The sequence below is a fragment of the Rhinoraja longicauda genome, chromosome 20 (assembly GCF_053455715.1).
Source record: "Rhinoraja longicauda isolate Sanriku21f chromosome 20, sRhiLon1.1, whole genome shotgun sequence".
Lineage (NCBI taxonomy): Eukaryota > Metazoa > Chordata > Chondrichthyes > Rajiformes > Arhynchobatidae > Rhinoraja > Rhinoraja longicauda.
The window spans coordinates 33,904,041-33,922,317 of record NC_135972.1 but is presented as its reverse complement, the minus strand read 5'-3'; the positions used below and the strand labels follow the sequence as shown (position 1 = coordinate 33,922,317).

Genomic DNA, 18,277 nt, shown 5'->3' with positions numbered 1-18,277 from the left:
CCCCCAGGTGTGAGCTAATTGATATTCAGTCATATCACCATACAGCACGGGAACAGGCCCTTCAGCCCAACTCATCCATGGCGACAAAGATGCCACATCTAAATTAGCCCTATTTACCTGCATTTGGCCCATGTCCTTATAAACCTATCAATGTACCTGTGCAAATGTCTTTTAGATGTTGAGACATGGAAATTCAGATGCTTGTTTACAAAAAAAGACAAAGTGCTGGAGTAACTCAGCAAGTTTGGCAGCATCTCTGGAGAACATAGATAGGTAAAGTTTCAGTCTGAAAATAGGTCACGACCTGAAACATCATCTACCCGTGTTCTCTAGAGATGCTGCCTGACCCACCGATTATTCCGGCACTCTGTGCCTTTTTGCTTTTAAGTGTTCAATGTCTGGCAGTTTCTTCCATATACCCATGCAATTCTTTCCCATGTCACCTTACTCCTATGTCCTGTAGTTCTCAATTCCCCCATCTTGGGAAAAAGACTCAACGTACACCCTATCAATTTCCCTCATGATATTGTACACCTCTATAAGATCACCCCCCAGCCTCCTGCACTCCAAGGAATAAAGTCCTAGTCTGCTCATCCTCTCCCTGTAGCTCAGGCCTTCAAGTCCTGGCAACGTCCTCGTAAATCATCTCTGCACTTTTTCCAGCTTAAAGGTGTTTTTCCTACAGCTGGGTGTTCAAAACTGAACTATGAAACCTCAAAGTCTTGTACAACTGTAAAATTTGCCTCCAACCTCTATACTCAATTCCCTGACTGATGGTGCAAAAAGCCTCCTTCATAACCCTGTCGAACTGCGAAGCCACTTTCAAGGAATAAGTACGTATGCATTGAGCCCTCTATGCTACACCACACCCTAGACCCGACCCGTCATTGTGACGGACCTGCCCAGATGCAACATTCGCACATCTGAATTAAACTCCATTAGCCATTCCTTGGCCCATTTGCTCAACTGCTGTAATTCCTGATAACCATCTTCACTGTCTATGATACCGCCTATTATTGTGTAATCTGCAGATGTACTAATAATGCCTTGTACATTCTCATCCAAATCGTTGACATAGATGACAAACAGCAATGGGCTCAGCATCAATCCGAGATGCACTACTTGTCAATGGCCACCAGTTCAAAAATACAACTGTCTACCACCAACCTCTGCTTCCTACCATGAAGCTAATTCTGTGTCCAGTTTGCTAGCTCTCCCCAAATCCCATGCGATCTAAACTTCCAGAGTAGCCTACTATGCATTGTTGAAGTCCATATAGACTGTCTACATACCTGCCCTCTTCAACCTTCTTTGTTACTTCTGGAATTCATTCAAAGCACTGAATACATTTCAGCCAATAAATTTCTTAATGTTATTGTTGCCTTTCAGCAGTAACCATTCCTTCAACAGAATTGCCTCCAAACATTTAGTTGCAACAGTCAACACATTTGGTTCGTTGACAGGAAAATGTGAAAACATCTGGAGCACTTATCTGTGGTAAAAAAAATCTTGGAGACGGTGCATCATAATATATTTGAGCAATTTTATGACGTTTCCAGCCTTCACGTAAAGTTTAAATGCCATTGTCAGATTTAGAAACCCTTGGTATTGGAATAGACCATTTGCCCCACGACCACGAACAGCCGTTCAGACTAGACTTGGTCACACCATAGCCTTGAGGTTAATGGTACACCCAGTGCTCATAAGCACATGCGATGGGCAATTTTTATCTTCAGCCATCGTCTGATACGAGTTGATTATGCAAGTTGATAGGTGCCCCCTAAATATTAACCCTGCTAAGAAAAGTTTCAGTTCTTTCTACATAATTAAGACTTCTGCAGCTCGAGCAACATTATAAATTTTATATAAATTTAATAATCCTTCCTATAATCTTGCTAGCCATAACTACACAAACCTTTTCAGCGACTGCTTAAATTTTTTGTACAGTTCTAATAGGAGCACTGAACATTACCAATCTATGTAGGCCAAAAAGGGAGATTCTTCACATTTCAGAGTCCAGATCGGTCTTCTACTTTCTGAAGAACCCATCTGGGTGAAGGAAAAGAAGCTAAGAGTGGATTTGAAAACAAAGATGGATGTTTTAAAATTAAGAAATTAATTCTGTAGGTTCAAGTTGTAACATTTCTAATGTGGCACCCTGCTTCATTCGAAGTCCCCTTCATTTGTCACCCTTGTGTTAACTAACTGACGGAAGCAATTTCTTCAGCATCAAGTTCAGAGGATACACCAAAGGAGGTTTGAATGTGAAGAGGTGGAGGTGATTAGGGGATAAATAAAGAAAATGTTTTGTAAAGTTAAAAATATCAAGTACAGGTGCTCCCCATCGGAGCTCAATGCTTACGATGCTTCGATTTGCGATATTTCGACTTTGCGATGGTGCAAACGGCAGCGACCCGAAGCGAGCCACAGGTGTATTAAATGCATTTCGACTTGCAATATTTTCAGTTTGCGATGGGTTTCTCGGAACGGAACCCCATCGTAAGCTGAGGAGCACCTGTAATGTACTATCTGTTTCCACCTCAAAGACATTTGCAGAGTAGGACTCCAACGGTTAGGAAACAGTTTAAGTAAGAAGGCCTCGACCCGAAACGTCACCCATTCCTTCTCTCCAGAAATGCTGCCTGTCCCGCTGAGTTACTCCAGCATTTTGTGTCTACCAAAGATAATGGCTTCAGTCTTTCCAATATATAGGCAGACCTCATTTCTGTTCCATCATTAGTGTCAGTGAAACAAACTAACTATTTATATGTGGAAACGAGCATTGGATTTTCATATTATATTGGCAAATGAGCATATGCACAAGAAATAAAAGACAACTTTGATTTAGATTGCCAGCAAATGCAGTGTTTCGTATCTCAGTTTTGCCATTCTTTTTCTCAATTCCCCATCATTTCCGTCTAATTATATCTCCTCTACACAGCCATGACTAATAAACCCTTCAACCTCACCAAACCGGCACCATCATGACTTATGCCAGTCACTTGCATGTTCTCGCCCCATCACAGACATTTCCTTTGTCCTCTTGATCTTTTCACGACATGATCAATTTTAAACGTTTCTTCGGTCCAATGAAACATCAGACTGAAATATCAAGCATTTCCCTCTCCAGGCGTTGTAGTGGATTTAAAAAAAAAACGGTTTTCCAATTTCTACAGGGTTTTTTGCATCTCAGTCTCGCTAAATCCTTGGGGACGGCGATAGTGTAGGAGGAGCAAAACAATCCACTGCAGGCATTTCTCTAGCTACAGCTTGATATATAAGAATGGAACCAGACAAGCGTAGTCTAATTAGAAAAATGGGCGATGCTGGAAGAGTGGATTTGATCAATTAGGTCAAAGGTTGCAGGCAAGATTGACAGGCAAGTTTGTTTTGGTCATGGTCACGCCGGGTACGAGCAGTGAGAATGCACTGTGTAGTTTTGAGTGTTGGCTCGGATACTGTACTATTAACTGACAGTTGAGCAGGACAATTTAGAAAGTATAAGAAGATTTGTCCCATGGACACATTAACCAGTTTGTGAAAGCCCTGGGGAGGCAGAAGGGAGAATTACTAGTAAAAATGGGAATAAGGGACTTCAGTTTTACAACAAAAAATTAAATAAGCCTATTTGATTGGTTAGAAACATTCTGGCTCTTGAAAGAGAAGTTGCTGAAGTACAAAGAAATTAGAGTATTGATGGAACTGATGGGAATGTTCTGTTGAGAGGCAGCATGACCTCCTGCATCATAATAAACATCAGAGATTTGAAACCACACAAAATCCTTTGACAGCAGCAATTGTGATAAGGCCATCAAAGCAGGGCCTCAGCACACAACGCCTTGTTGTCATTAACACCACTTTGCAGCTCCACTTTGCAGGATGAATTTTGGGTACAGTGAGCAACCTCTGCTGCCTCCCTATCAGTAAATAATAAGTGCAGCAAGGCAGAAAGTTTGGACAAAAGCCCATATTCAGGATGATCCAGCTCAATAAGCTTCACATAATCATAAAACACAAATTATTTTCCATTACATTGAAAATTACCTCGTGCAGTTAAACCGTCAACACTTTATAATCTGGTCACTGTGGCAACAGTTTCTCAGAGGAAAAAGGAAATAGGTATGAAACTGAAGAGTGAGCAATTTTTCTGGGCGGTTTAGAAGGGATCCTTTGTCTAGACTTATTGGCGACGGGGAAGGAAGAACTCCGATAAGAAGCCACACCTGTCCTGGGTATGTGCAAACTGCAAAGGAGATTTATAATGTTATGAAGTCTAATATTATAGCCTTTCCATCAAAAATTTAATAGTAAAACAGTGCAGGAGAATTTATCATAGATTAAATGTATTTCACTATTTTACCATAACAGAAATTTTCAATAAGGAAAACCAATAATTTGCAAAAAGAATTTATGCAAACACAGAAACCCTCAACCTACAAAGTTAGTCAGCTGGCTTGAAATGAAATGAATGTATCAATCTTTCAATACAGAAACACACTGCAGTTTAATTCAACAAGTTCAAGTAATAAAATATGTACTTTTACATATATCACTGACGGCTTTTAAAACTTGATGCTTTGAATACTCTGTACATGGAGTGAAGCCAATTTATACTGCATCACAAAATGTCTCAGGCATTACGAATAAGTTTATCTGAGCAGAAATTACCTGAAAAGTTCAAATGAAAATGTATTTGAACCCAAGATACACAAAACCTTTTGAACATTTTATCCTGTGTAATTCACCCCAAAGAAATATTTTAAGAATTTCCAGTTGTCCATATTTAAATTTTAATAAACAATTCACCTTTATGAACCATCTTTTTGAACCTCAACATGCCAAATCACCTCAAAAGTAATTCAATCACTAAAATGTTGTTAATGCCATTTTGTATGCAGCTAGAGTTGACAAAGTTCTATAAATAAGAATAAAATGAATTGCTACTGGTTGAGCAATGAACAGTGGGCAAATTCTTGTTTTTCTGCAGCGTGGTAACCAGTCTTACAACTTCAGGCTAGGTTCAGAAATGACAAAGCAGTGTTTCATTTGAACAGATACAAGTGACAAGGTGTCTTGTACATGTAACGAGATGTAGGATTTTCTTCCAAATATTTATATAAAGAATGGCTCTTTCAAAAATAAATGCGGTAGTTGTGGATGCGAGAGACAGGTGGCAGGAAAAGAAAATGTGGAATTATTAAAGATTGCACTGGTAGTGATTGAGGTGAGATGCCAATACAGTAAGAAGTCAAATGAAGCAACTACTGAGGGAATCTTGGATGGCTTGGACTCAGTGAAACAGGAAATTTGGAAATTTTCAACCAAACCTAAGCAGGCTAGGTGAAAATCCACTAGTTGAAGCTTGCTTCAACATTCTCACATGCTTTCTACCTGTGGTAGAATTTTATATGAGCCTTCATCCACTAGCAATTAGCACACACAGATGAATAAGAGACCATGTCTGCTCTCCATCTCTAAACGTTTAGATCCCTTGCAGTATACAATGAACTTTAGTGATTGTATTTAAGTCATGTATCTCATGGCCCTGTCCATAACCAGAAGTTCTATAATTAAACTCACAATGTTCTCAAAGCACCCCCGAGCTTTAAAGGATTATATATTTAACTGTACTCATGATTTTGCAGTTCACTCAGAAGTTACCAACATTTCATACAAACATGAGCACTTAATGTGTTACTGGAATCCCAATCAAATATTGAATTGTATGTTAAAGAATTAAATTTTGGATGTCAGAGATCATAGATATGAAGTAATCCCACCAATTGTTAACTTGAACTATATAATAAATAGACGGGCGTGGATCCATTGGGTCCAAATCTCTCCTGCGGGCACGGCAACCCCCGTTGGGTGCAAACCTCTCCTGCGTGCCCGGCAACCCTTCCCCAACTGATCCAAAACTCTCCAGCAGCTCTCCTCTCCCTCTCCCCCAATTGCCCGCCACCCGTCACTCGTGCAGGTCTCGGCCCCCTCCGAGAGACAACCCTCACCCAACTGCACATGCGTGGATGCGGAGGCCATCTTACGCAAGTATTAAAGTTGAAAAAGTGATCGGCGGCAATCTTACGCAAGTATTAAAGGTTAAAAAGTGATTTTCAAATCTCTCCTGCGGGCCCGGCAACCCTCCCCCAACTGACGATCTGTAGACCCGTTGCCGGGCGGGAAGTGTCCCCCGGGGCCGTGGGCGGGCAAGGGGGGGACAGGGAAGGGGAGAGGGAGCCACCCACCTCGGCCCCGTGCGGCTAGCGCTGCAGCCAGAGCGAGCCATGGACCCGAAACCTGTCATGCAGCTCGGCAGCGACAGCCATCTTGTTGGACCCTCTGCCGCCGCGCTGCACCACGGGAGGAAGGTCAGGTGCGGGGCACGCCGGGACGGACGCCAGTCCTCCTGCTGGTCCTCCCGGGGAGGCATTTATTAAAGTTTATTAAATTAATTGTTTTTAAAAAGTTACAAAATTTGATTTATTGAGACAGGGGGGGCCTAAAATTGTCGCACTATCGTGTACCGTTTTGGCTCTTTCCAGAACAAATATAAGCACAAACCCACATACAAGATGAGAGCTTTAGTAATATATAGATAATGTGTGCCACATATTATACACCCAGAAGCATATATTTACATACCAAATAAATGAAGAGCTGAAAATAGCTCCATATTTAGGCTTGCCAATGAGGGGCATTATGGATGGGATACTCACATCTCGATCATTATTTAAGACATCCTTGTCAAATATACCCAATATTTAATTGTAAATTGTGGATGGATTTTGCATTGGAGACACAATGAATTGCAGATGTTGGAAACTTGATCGAAATGCAAAGGGCTGAACGTTTGTGGAGGAAACATCAGGCAACATTTGTGGAGGGAATGGATAGACGATGGTTTGGATTGGGACACTTTTTCAGACTGACTGAAGTAGGGGGAGAAAGCTGGAAAAGAGGTGGGGGTGGCCAAAAATGTCACCTATCCATGTTCTCCAGAGATGCTGCCTGCTCCGTTGAGTTACTCCAGCACCTTGTGTCTTTTCCTGGCAAGTGAAGGGTAGGTACAGATGAAGAGAGTATGATTGACAAATGGGTGGAGTAGGTGGCAAAGGCAAAAGATGAAAAGGAGACAAAAGGGTTTCAGATAAGCAGAGGAGTGAAACGCAAAACGAGAGGGAGGTATAAGAAGGGGACAAGAAGACGTGGGGGTTAGTGGTAGAAATGGGTGCGCACTAGAATGAGGTTGGGGGGACACAAGGGCTGTAACTTAAAATTAAAGAATTCAACCTTCATACCATTGGGTTGCAAGCTATCCAAGCAGAATGAGGTGCTGCAACACATAATTCTCAACATTTCCGTCACCTTCAACATGATTCCACCACTAGTCACATCTTCCCATCCCCATCCCTTCACAGAGACCACTCCCTCCACAGCTCCTTGGTTCACTCCCTTCCTACGCCAACCACCCCCCTTCCCAGGCACTTTCCCTTGCAATTGCAGGAGATGCAACACCAGTCCCTGCACCTCCTTTCTCACGTCATCCACAAACCCCAGCAGCCCTTCCTGGCAAGATAGTGCTTCAGATACACCTCTTCAATCCTCGGCTACTGCATTTGGAGCTCCCGACGTGGCTTCCTTTACATCAGTGAGATGAAGCGTAAACTTGCCAACCTTTTCACTCAGTACACCAAAGCCTGTTAGATCTCCTGGTCGCTAACCATTTTAACATATTGACCTTTCTGTCCTGCGCCTTCTCCACTGCCGGAGTGAGGCTACACGCAAGCGGTGTTCCTCCAGTTTCTCTTCCAACTATATCTCGCTCTGTGCCTTTACATTTCACTCCTCTTCTCTCCTTATCGACACCCTTTTGTTTCCATTTCATCTCTAGCCTTTGTCACTTACTGCACCATCAACCAATCAAATCCCCCCTCACTTACTTGCCAGGCTTTGTCCTGTCCCCACCTTTTTTTCCAGATTTCTGACAAACTACAATCCATCCGATGAAGGGTCCTAATCCAAAACATGCACAAAAGCTGCCTGACTTCTGATATCCCCAGCACTTTGCATTTAGATTAACACATGCCATGGAAACAATTGTAACCATTTCAGGGTTTACATGGGCAGGTAGCAATAATAGCACCCATTGTCATAGTATGGGGCTGACTTTTAGAATCACAAATTGGATATTCAATTGAGGATTGCATAAACTTTGCTTTCTACTTCTAGCTCACTGACATTTCAGTTTAAACCAGTATTGTGCTTAAATTACTGAACTATTAAACAGGATGAATTATTTTCCTGCTGGAGATAATGTTCATATCCCAATGATACAGAAGACACAAGAAATCTCAAATCATAACAAAATTAAGTGTAATAAAAGGCTAGTATCAAAAACAATAATTGCAAAATGACTATTTGTTGTTAAAATCCATCTGGTATTTTGACAGCCTTAAGCAGGAAATCAACAATCCCTACCTCAATGTCATAATACATCCACAGCAAAGTAATCAACTCCAAACTGCACACGGGCTATTCAAATGGGGGAAATGAATCAATGGCATTGTATAATTCATGGGATGCAGGCATGATTGACAACGTTACCAACTCTTGATAGCACCTGTGATAATGTCAAAGATTAAACTAACCATTTACATGCGAATTATTACCTTTCTAAGTAGTCAATACAATCAAAATGAGATTGTATTATACATCTATACTGAGGACAATTGTATACATGTACCCTGGAAAAATTTTTAGGGCATCAATTTAATGTCCCGTAATAAAAGAAACGACTAAAATGTCTCACATTCTGTTTTTTGTGTTTTCTGTTTTAGTATACATGAAATTTGGGGGAAATTGTCGTTAGAAATTCTAAATTCAGTCAACATATTATGTGTCCTAGGATATAATGGAGCCCAGACTATCTTGATCATTAACAGTTTGAACACAAAGTTTACATGTTCAACAAGGATATTGTACATTTCTAGTTCTTTCCTACATAGTGGCACTTAAAGATGGTCTAAAGTATTATCAAATGAAAACCACAGTAAGTTAATGATATTACGAAGGATTTAGCCAAAAGAGATTTTAAGAGGAAAAAAGTACTTCTTTGGAGAGGAATTTGAACTAAATCATTGTTGTCGGTAATATCTTAGGAGTTGGAAGATCGGAAAAGGCCACAATTAGAAAGAGGAAGCTTCCAGCATTTCCCAACCTAGGTGACAGTGGGCCCAAAATGTAAATCAGTGGCATGGTAATTTCAGCCAAGGAGTGGATGTATAAACATTTCACTTTGCAAATTTGGAATCTTGTCTTTAGTCTCCATGTTAATTAAATAAATGATCCTGGTGTATTTTCCCATTAATACGACTACAGAAAATCGTTGTCATTACATGCACAAACTCTTTAATGTGTTACTGGCTGCCCATCAAACTCTCTGGCACGAAAAGTCAGCTATTACAAGTGCAGGTTCTCATTAATTCAGGTTGTTATACAGGTTATATAAGAGATGTAAAAACTGACAAAAACGCATACCACCCATTTTGCACCCCTTCAATCCAATCTCTTTCCCTGGCTTGTAGGTAAATTCATCCCTCCACAGCCCCTCCTGGTTCGATTTCAAATTGGTATGTTTCATTGGCCAAGGAGATAATACAGTGGTTGCTTAGTTCAAATAGATCTCTGACATACTACATAGAGTCATAGAGTCTTACAGCGTGGAATCAGGGCCTTTGACACTACTTGCCCATACCGGCCAACGTGTCCCATCAACACTAGTCTCACCTACTTGCATTTGGCCCATATCCCTTTAATCGTGTCCTATCCATGTAACTGTCTAAATATTTCTTAAACGTTACGATAGTTCCTGCCTCAACTACCTCTTCCGCAGCTCGTTCCATACACCTACTACCTTTTATGTGAAAAAGTAACCCCTCAAGTTCCTTTTAATTCTTTCCTCCCTCACCGTAAACCTATGTCCTTGGTTCTCGATTCCCCTATTCTGGGCAAGAGAATGTGCGTCTCCCCGAACTACTCCTCTCATGATTTTGTACACCTCTATAAGATCACCCTTCATCCTCCTGCACTCCATGGAATAGAGTCCTAGCCTGCTCAACCTCTCCCTATAGCTCAAGCCCTCGAGTTCAGGCGACATTCTCGTAAATATTCTCTGCATCCGTCCCAGCTTAGAGTCATAGAGTGTGGAAACAGGCCCTTCAGCCCAACTTGCTCATACCGGCCAACATGTCCCAGCTACACTAGGCCCACCTGCCAGCGCTTGGTCCATATCCCTCCAAACGTCCTATCCATGTACCTGTTTAACTGTTTCTTAAACGTTGATATAGTCCCAGCCTCAACTACCTCCTCTGGCAGCTTGTTCCATACACCCACCACCCTTTGTGTGAAAAGGTTACCCCTCAGATTCCTATTAAATATTTTCCCCTTCACCTTGAACATATGTCCTCTGGTCCTTGATTCCCCTACTCCAGACAAGAGATTCTATGCATCAACCTGATCTGTTCCTCTCATGATTTTATACACCTCTCTATGAAATCACTCCCTCAACCTCCTGCGCTCCAAAGAAAGCAACCCAGCCTACTCAATCTCTCCCTACAGCGCAGACCCGCTAGTCCTGGCAACATCCACATAAATCTTTTTTGAACCCTTTCAAGCTTGACATCTTTCCTATAACATCACGCCCAAAACCGAACATAATATTCTAAATGCAGCCTCACCAACGTCTTATACAACTATAAAATGCCCTCCCAACTTCTATACTCAATGATCTGACTGATGAAGGACAATGTGCCAAAAGCCTTTTTGAACACCCCATCTACCTGTGATGCCACTTTCAATGAACAATGTACCTGTATTCCAAGATCATGGTCAACAAGTTGACAAGTTTTTTAAAAAATCAAGAAATATGCCTTCCTCCACCATATACTGATCCATAATATCTTCTGACAGCTTGGTACTGTACTTGACAGCATGAGACAAGTAGATTTGGTATTAGAAGTTGTAGAAGTGCAGAAATGGTGACAATGGATCTGAGAAATTTCTGATCTGCCCAATAATAAAACCTACAACTATATCACAGCTAATATGCAAATTGATTATGAAGTAGACATAACTTATAATATACTGATAGAAATCAACATAAGTCAAGCCTGCAAATAATATTGAGCGTGGAGACAGAATTTGATCTTTTCCCCATTGCACTTTTATTAAAATAGATCTAGTTTGAAATTTATTTCTATCTGATCATTAAAATTTTCTCAGTAGTCTTTTAAAAAAAGCTAATTTGTGTAGGATTGCCGCAGGGTGGAAATAATCTCAAAATTAATCGTTTTTGGGGTGGGGGGGTTTGTAATAATTTGAATGGCAGAGAAAGGACACATTGCAAAGAATTTGTATCAAAATCGTTTTTCCACAAATTTCCTTAATGTTCTCAGATTGTCCAAGTAGTTTATTCTTGTGATTTTAATGTGAACTGGGCAATTATCTGCAATTGTGGTACACAGAGTTATAAGGAAAGTGGCAATCATTTGTCCTTGAGATGTATGAAATTCATTTGAAATTAGACCAAAGAATTCAGAGATAAATGGGGAATGTCATTGGAACTCATTGATAGTACAAATAGCACAAAAGGAATTGCAGTTTTAAAGTTTCTAGGCCCACAATGTATGTTATATAATTCTTGGATTATTACATGCAAAGGACGAATTGGTGCATCAAATTAAATATTTTGATCTAACATTACAATCTTTTTTTTTCTCTTTACCGTGTGCTGATCAAGACAGTGTTATAATTATGGTAATTATCACCATGAAACGACTAATACCTGCTCAACATAGTCAGGTGACGTCTGGCACAAATTAATAATGAGAAAATTAATACTTTTTCAGCAAAACACTTACCATTAAGAATTCCTTCCTCTGATCCTCCCGAGCCCCTCATTCTAATATATGTTAGTCCCAATACAAGGAAAAATAAACAAGCAGCGGTCAAAAGAAACATGGATAGGTAGTGTGCACTGAATCCAGCGTTCGCCGAACCGCCCTCCCGTTTAAATTGCTGTAATAGTTCCTCCTCGGGTTCCCGAGGGCTTTTACGATTAAAAGTACTGTAAGTTTGGTTAATGCCTGTATGGTTCGAGTGATTAGCATCGAGAAGAAGGGAGGACGAGGGGCAGTTTCTACTGGTGATAACATTGCTGTTGTGAATGGATGGTCCAATCGGACCGATGTGATTGTTGTTTCTGGTGCTGTTATAAAGACTCTCCCTCTCTGCTCCCAGAATACCAGGGCTAATTTTCTTAGAAGAGGAATTACGGAACCGCAATAACATGGTGGGCTCTTCTGTGGCGTTCTTCTCCCTCTGATCCTCCACCTCCAGCTGGTTTCTTGTGTCTAGACAGTAAGGACCGCCGGCGACGTCGTGGGTCCGCCTGGCGCCGCCTCTCCTGCCCGCGACGCTGTCCTCTGCCGTCCCTGGCGAATCACTGCTATTAACCGTGACCGACATGGCCAAGAATTTCTTAGACTGGCTCCGTCTTGAGTTCGGCCTCCGGCTTCGCTCCTCTCGTTCATCCTCGGAGTCGGAGTAATTGCCGTCCCTGATGTAGGATACCCTGCTGGCGCTGCCACCAGTACTGTTACTACTGGCGTGTAGCTCGGTTCCAGGTGGCTGTGCCCCTTCCTCCGGCGCCGGCTGGGAGCCTCGGCTCGGGCTCGGCTCCCACCAGGGGGTGGAGTTGCTTCTGGCAGCGGAGGCCCCGGCGCCGCCGTTATTGTTGCTGTTCACCATTCTCTGCGGTGTGCTCCTCCCTTTGCTGTTCCCAGGCCGCGGACGGGGGTAGTCGCCGGAAACTTTATCCGTCCGGCCCGCCCTCCTGCCGCCCTCGCTCCTCCCGTTAGCTTCGGCGTCCGACTCGTCCGAGCTGAAGCCCAGCAGCTTGGCCGGAGGCACGGGGGGAGGAGTGAGGCCGGCGCCGAGGCCTGGTGCTGCTCCTGCTCCCGATCCCGGGCCTGCACCGGCGCCACCGCCGTTCCTGGTCTTGGGCCGCGCTCCCCGCTCCTCCCGCAGCTTCTTGAGCCTCTTCAGGTAGACGGGGCGGGTGCTCTCGGTCACCGGGCCCGGCGCCAAACCGAATTTTTCCAATTCCGAACAGAGTTCGGCGTCCGTTAACTGCGCCGCCATCTTACCGCGCGTCCCAGGCGTGAGACTGGCGGATGTGACGTCAGCGGCCCGGTCAGCCGGCCGGCCGGCCGGTTGGTCGCGTGCGAGCTCTCCCCCCGCGGGCTGACGGCCCGGCCTGAGGTGACCCACCGCCGCCTCACAGCACAGCGCACAGCACTAGCGTGGAGCTCGACGGCGGTATGTGAGGGGGAAACAGGTCGCAATATGTGTGGGGGATAAGGGACTCCTAAAGGGAAAACGTCCACCTGCACCCATGGAGCTTGGGAGACGGCTATGTGAGGCGAAAATAGGTCGCAATATGTGCGATTGGGTGGGGGTCTTGGCCCAAGGACTCCTTAAAAGGGACACGCCCGCCCGCAGCCCCCTGAACCCATGGAGCTGGTGGGTATGTGAGGGGAAAATAGGTCGCAATAAGTTGGGTTGGTTTGGGGGGGGGGGGGGGGAGAGAGATGGGAGTTGGGTTGGGGGGGGGGAGATGGGAGTTAGGTTGGGGGGGGGGAGATGGGAGTTAAGTTGGGTTGGGGAGTGGGAGATGGGAGTTAAGTTGGGTTGGGGGGGGAGATGGGAGTTAGGTTGGGGGGTGGGGGGAGAGATGGGAGTTAAGTTGGGTTGGGGGGGAGATGGGAGTTAAGTTGGGTTGGGGGGGAGATGGGAGTTAGGTTGGGGGGTGGGGGGAGAGATGGGAGTTAAGTTGGGTTGGGGGGGAGATGGGAGTTAAGTTGGGTTGGGGAGTGGGAGATGGGAGTTAAGTTGGGTTGGGGGGGGAGATGGGAGTTAGGTTGGGGGGTGGGGGGAGAGATGGGAGTTAAGTTGGGTTGGGGAGGGGGAGATGGGAGTTAAGTTGGGTTGGGGGGGAGATGGGAGTTAAGTTGGGTTGGGGGGGAGAGATGGGAGTTAAGTTGGGTTGGGGAGGGGGAGATGGGAGTTAAGTTGGGGGGGGGGAGAGATGGGAGTTGGGTTGGGTTGGGGGGGGGAGATGGGAGTTAGGTTGGGGGGGGGAGATGGGAGTTAAGTTGGGTTGGGGAGTGGGAGATGGGAGTTAAGTTGGGTTGGGGGGGGAGATGGGAGTTAGGTTGGGGGGGGGGGAGAGATGGGAGTTAAGTTGGGTTGGGGAGGGGGAGATGGGAGTTAAGTTGGGTTGGGGGGGAGATGGGAGTTAAGTTGGGTTGGGGGGGAGAGATGGGAGTTAAGTTGGGTTGGGGAGGGGGAGATGGGAGTTAAGTTGGGTTGGGGAGGGGGAGATGGGAGTTGGGTTGGGGAGGGGGAGATGGGAGTTAAGTTGGGTTGGGGAGGGGGAGATGGGAGTTAAGTTGGGTTGGGGGGGGAAGTTGGGTTGGGGGGGTGGAGATGTTGTGAGATGGGAGTTGGGTTGGGGGGGGGGTGGTAGAGGGTTGTGAGTTGGGTTGGGGGGTGGTGGAGGTTTGTGAGTTGGGTGGGGTGAGGGGAAAAATGTCTAGATGGGGGTGGGGAATGAATGGTAGGATTATAGGAGCAATGGCATAGATTCAATGGGCCAAATAGCCTCTTTTATGTGGTTAAAAGACATTGAATCCACTTGAGAAGACATAGAGTGATGGAGTGTGTAGGAAGGAACTGCAGCTGCTGGTTTAAACTGATCACATTGATGCCTTCAGGGAGGTAGGAGCATGGTTCCAGGTGGCTCTTGGCCCTTCTATCTACATCCTTAAATAGACACAAAATGCTGAAGTAACTCGGTGAGACAGGCAATATCGCTGGAGAGAAGGAATGGGTGGTGCTTCAGGTAAAGACCCTTCTGACTGATGTCAGGGAAGAGGGAGATACATAGATAAGGAAGGATAAAGTATGAAAACAGGACAAAGAGGATGGAGATCAAGGAAAATGTAGAATAGATCATTGTTAGCTGGGTGAAGACAACACCAAAGCAAACAGAGATAAGATGTAGTCGGAGGCAGTCAGGCTGGTCGAAGAACTGGGAAGGGAGAAAGATGGATAGAGGGGGAATGCAAGTGGTTACATGAAGTTGGAGAAGTCCATGTTCATACCACTGGGGTGTAAGCACCCCAAGCAAAATATGAGGTAATGTTCCTCCACTTTGTTCACTCTGACATTGGAGGAGGCCCAGGATAGAAAGGTCAGTGTGGGAATGGGAGGGGGAGTTAAAGTGTTTAGCAACTGTGAGATCAGGTATGTTTAGGCTGACTGAGCGGAGGTGTTCAGGGAAACGATCGCCGAGCCTGCGCTTGGTCTCACCGATATATAGGAGTCCACACCTAGAACAGCGGAAACAGTAGATGAGGTTGGAGGAGGTGCAAGTGAACCTCTGCCACACCTGAAAAGACTGTCGGGATCCTTAGACGGAGTCGAGGGGGAGGTATAGGGACAGGTGTGGCATCTCCTGCGGTTGCAGGGGAAAATACCTGGGGAGGGGATGGTTTCAGTGGGAAGGGACGAGAGGAATAACTCAGCGGGTTAGGCAGCATCTTTGGAGAACATGACCCATTGAGTTGCTCCATCACTCTATGTCTTCCCTGGTTGATTAAATGCATTTTAACCACATAAAAAGAGGCATTTTGGCCCATTGAGTCTATGTCGTTTCTTATATAATCTGATCATTCCTAATCCCCCCCCCCTCACGCACGCGCACACACACACACACACACACACACACACGGATAGGTGACGTTTCGGGTCGGGACCCTTCTTCAAACTGATTGGGAGGGGTGGGGAGGGAAGGCTGGAAGAGAGGAGGACCAAGCCAATGTCTGCCAGTAATCTTATTTACCAAACCGGTTTACATGTCTTGAATATAATGCATACATTCAAAGTCTTTCTGCTTCTAGCCCTCCAGTTTATTTCCTTCAGTCTATTTCTCATTATAACTAACTTAGTTTCTATCACAAGAAATAGACTATTGGCTGTCGTCTATTACAAACCCACTGACTCCCACAGCTATCTCGACTACACTTCTTCCCACCCTACTTCCTGCAAAGACTCTATCCCCTACTCCCAATTCCTCCGTCTACGCCGCATCTGCGCCCAAGATGAGGTGTCCCATACTAGAACATCCAAGATGTCCTCATTCTTCAGGGAACGGGGATTCCCCTCCCATCATAAATGAGACCGTCACTTATGACTCGTGTCTCCTCGGTACCCCGCAGCTCAACCCTTGCTCTCCCTAGTCGCAACAGAGACAGAGTCCCCCTAGTCCTTGCCTTCCACTGCATCAGCCGTCGCATACAACACATAATCCTCTGAAATTTCCACTACCTCCAACGGGATCTCACCAGTAGCCACATATTCCCATCTCCACCCCTTTCCCCCTTCCGCAGAGAGCGTTCCCTACGCAACTCCCTGGTTAACTCATCCATTCCCACCCAAACCACCCCCTCCCCAGGTACCTTCCCCTGCAACCGCAGAAGATGCAACACCTGTCGCTATACCTCCTCCCTCGACTCTGTCCTGGGACCCCGACAGTCCTTTCAGGTTACGCAGAGGTTCACTTGCACCTCCTCCACCCTCATTTACTGTATCTGTTGTTCAAGATGTGGGCTCTTATACATCAACGAGACCAAACGCAGACTGGGCGATTGTTTCGTGGAACACCTTCACTCAGCCCGCAAGAACCAATCCTGATCTCCCGGTTGCTGGACACTTTAATTCTCATTCCCATTCTCTGTCCTCGGTCTCCTCCAATGTCAAAGTGAGGTAAAATGCAAATTAGAGGAACAACATCTCATATTTCACTTGGGCAGCTTATAGCCCAGTGGTATGAATATTGATTTCTCTCACTTCAAGTAGCCCCGGCATTCCCTCTCTCTCTATCCATCCCCCACCCAAGTCACACTAGCTTCTCATTTTCACCCTACAAACAACTTACAATGGCCTGTTTCCTTTATCATTGTTACTTTTTTGCATATCTTTCATTTATTGTTCTTTATCTCCACATCACCATCTATATCTCTCGTTTCCCATATACCTAACAAGTCTGAAGAAGAGTCTCGACCCGAAACGTCACCCATTCCTTTTCACCGGAGATGCTGCCTGTCCCGCTGAGTTATTCCAGTGTTTTGTGTCTATCTTAATTTAGTTTCTATATGTAAATCTGAAATGAAAACTCAAAGGTCATTGACCTGAAGCATTCTTTACTCTACAGATGCTGCCTACCCTGCTATTTTCAGCATTATCTGTTTTTTTTCGTAAAACACAAATACACTTTAAATGCAAAATAAAAGTACATACAGTTGCCACGGATATGATATCAGAACACTGAAATGGATTCGGACACCATTTATCTGAGCACTGACACTGTCCAGAATTGTGCGCAACGCAGACATGGCCTTTTATACTGGAACAAGTAGTAAGGGATGCCTGTTTCCTCTGGATGCACTCTTTGAGAAGTCTTAGCAGATGTCTGAACATTGCCTAGATTCTTTTCAATTGTCTTCCATCTGTTCTTCATTCCATTGTGTTATGATTTGGGGGCTTTACTGTAGTGGTTTGTATTTCAGTATAGAGCTTGCACGCTAACAGTTCAACTGTTGTCGAAGAATTTGGTGAATGCAAAGCCACATCTTTTTATTTTATCCATCATATTTTAAATGGTGTATTGAATGCCAACATAATGAGAGAAAGCAAATATCAGGAATATTCAGTTATACATATCAGTGGAAACAGATTGACTGGTTAACATAAAGAACGCAGCTAAACATAATATATGATTAAAATTTATTAAATAGATACAAAGTGATGGAGTAACCCAGGGGTCAGACAGCATCTCCGGAGAACATGAATGGGTGATGTGGGATGGGATCCTTCTTCAGATTGATTGTGGTAGAGGGGGAGAAACATGGAAAATAGGTGCAGGAGTAGGCCATTCGGCCCTTCAAGCTGATCGCCCAAAATCAGTACCCCGTTCCGGCTTTTTCCCCATATCCCTTGATTCCCTTAGCCCTAAGAGCTAAATCTAACTCTCTCTTGAAAGCATCCAGTGAATTGGCCTCCACTGCCTTCTGTGGCAGAGAATTGCACAGATTCACAACTCTCTGGGTGAAAAAAAATGTCCTCATCTCAGTCCTAAATGGCTTACCCCTTATTC

General features: G+C 44.6%; 1 protein-coding gene across 1 annotated transcript in view; it reads right to left on the bottom strand.

The window, feature by feature from the left end:
• Window positions 1-13,250, bottom strand: part of lemd3 (LEM domain containing 3) — a 37,556-nt gene extending 24,306 nt beyond the window's left edge. The window contains exon 1 of the mRNA XM_078417375.1: window positions 11,919-13,250. Coding sequence (XP_078273501.1) covers window positions 11,919-13,200 — 1,282 coding nt within the window. The 5' untranslated portion in view covers window positions 13,201-13,250. The remainder of the gene's footprint in view (window positions 1-11,918) is intronic.
• Between the last annotated feature and the right edge of the window lie 5,027 nt (window positions 13,251-18,277).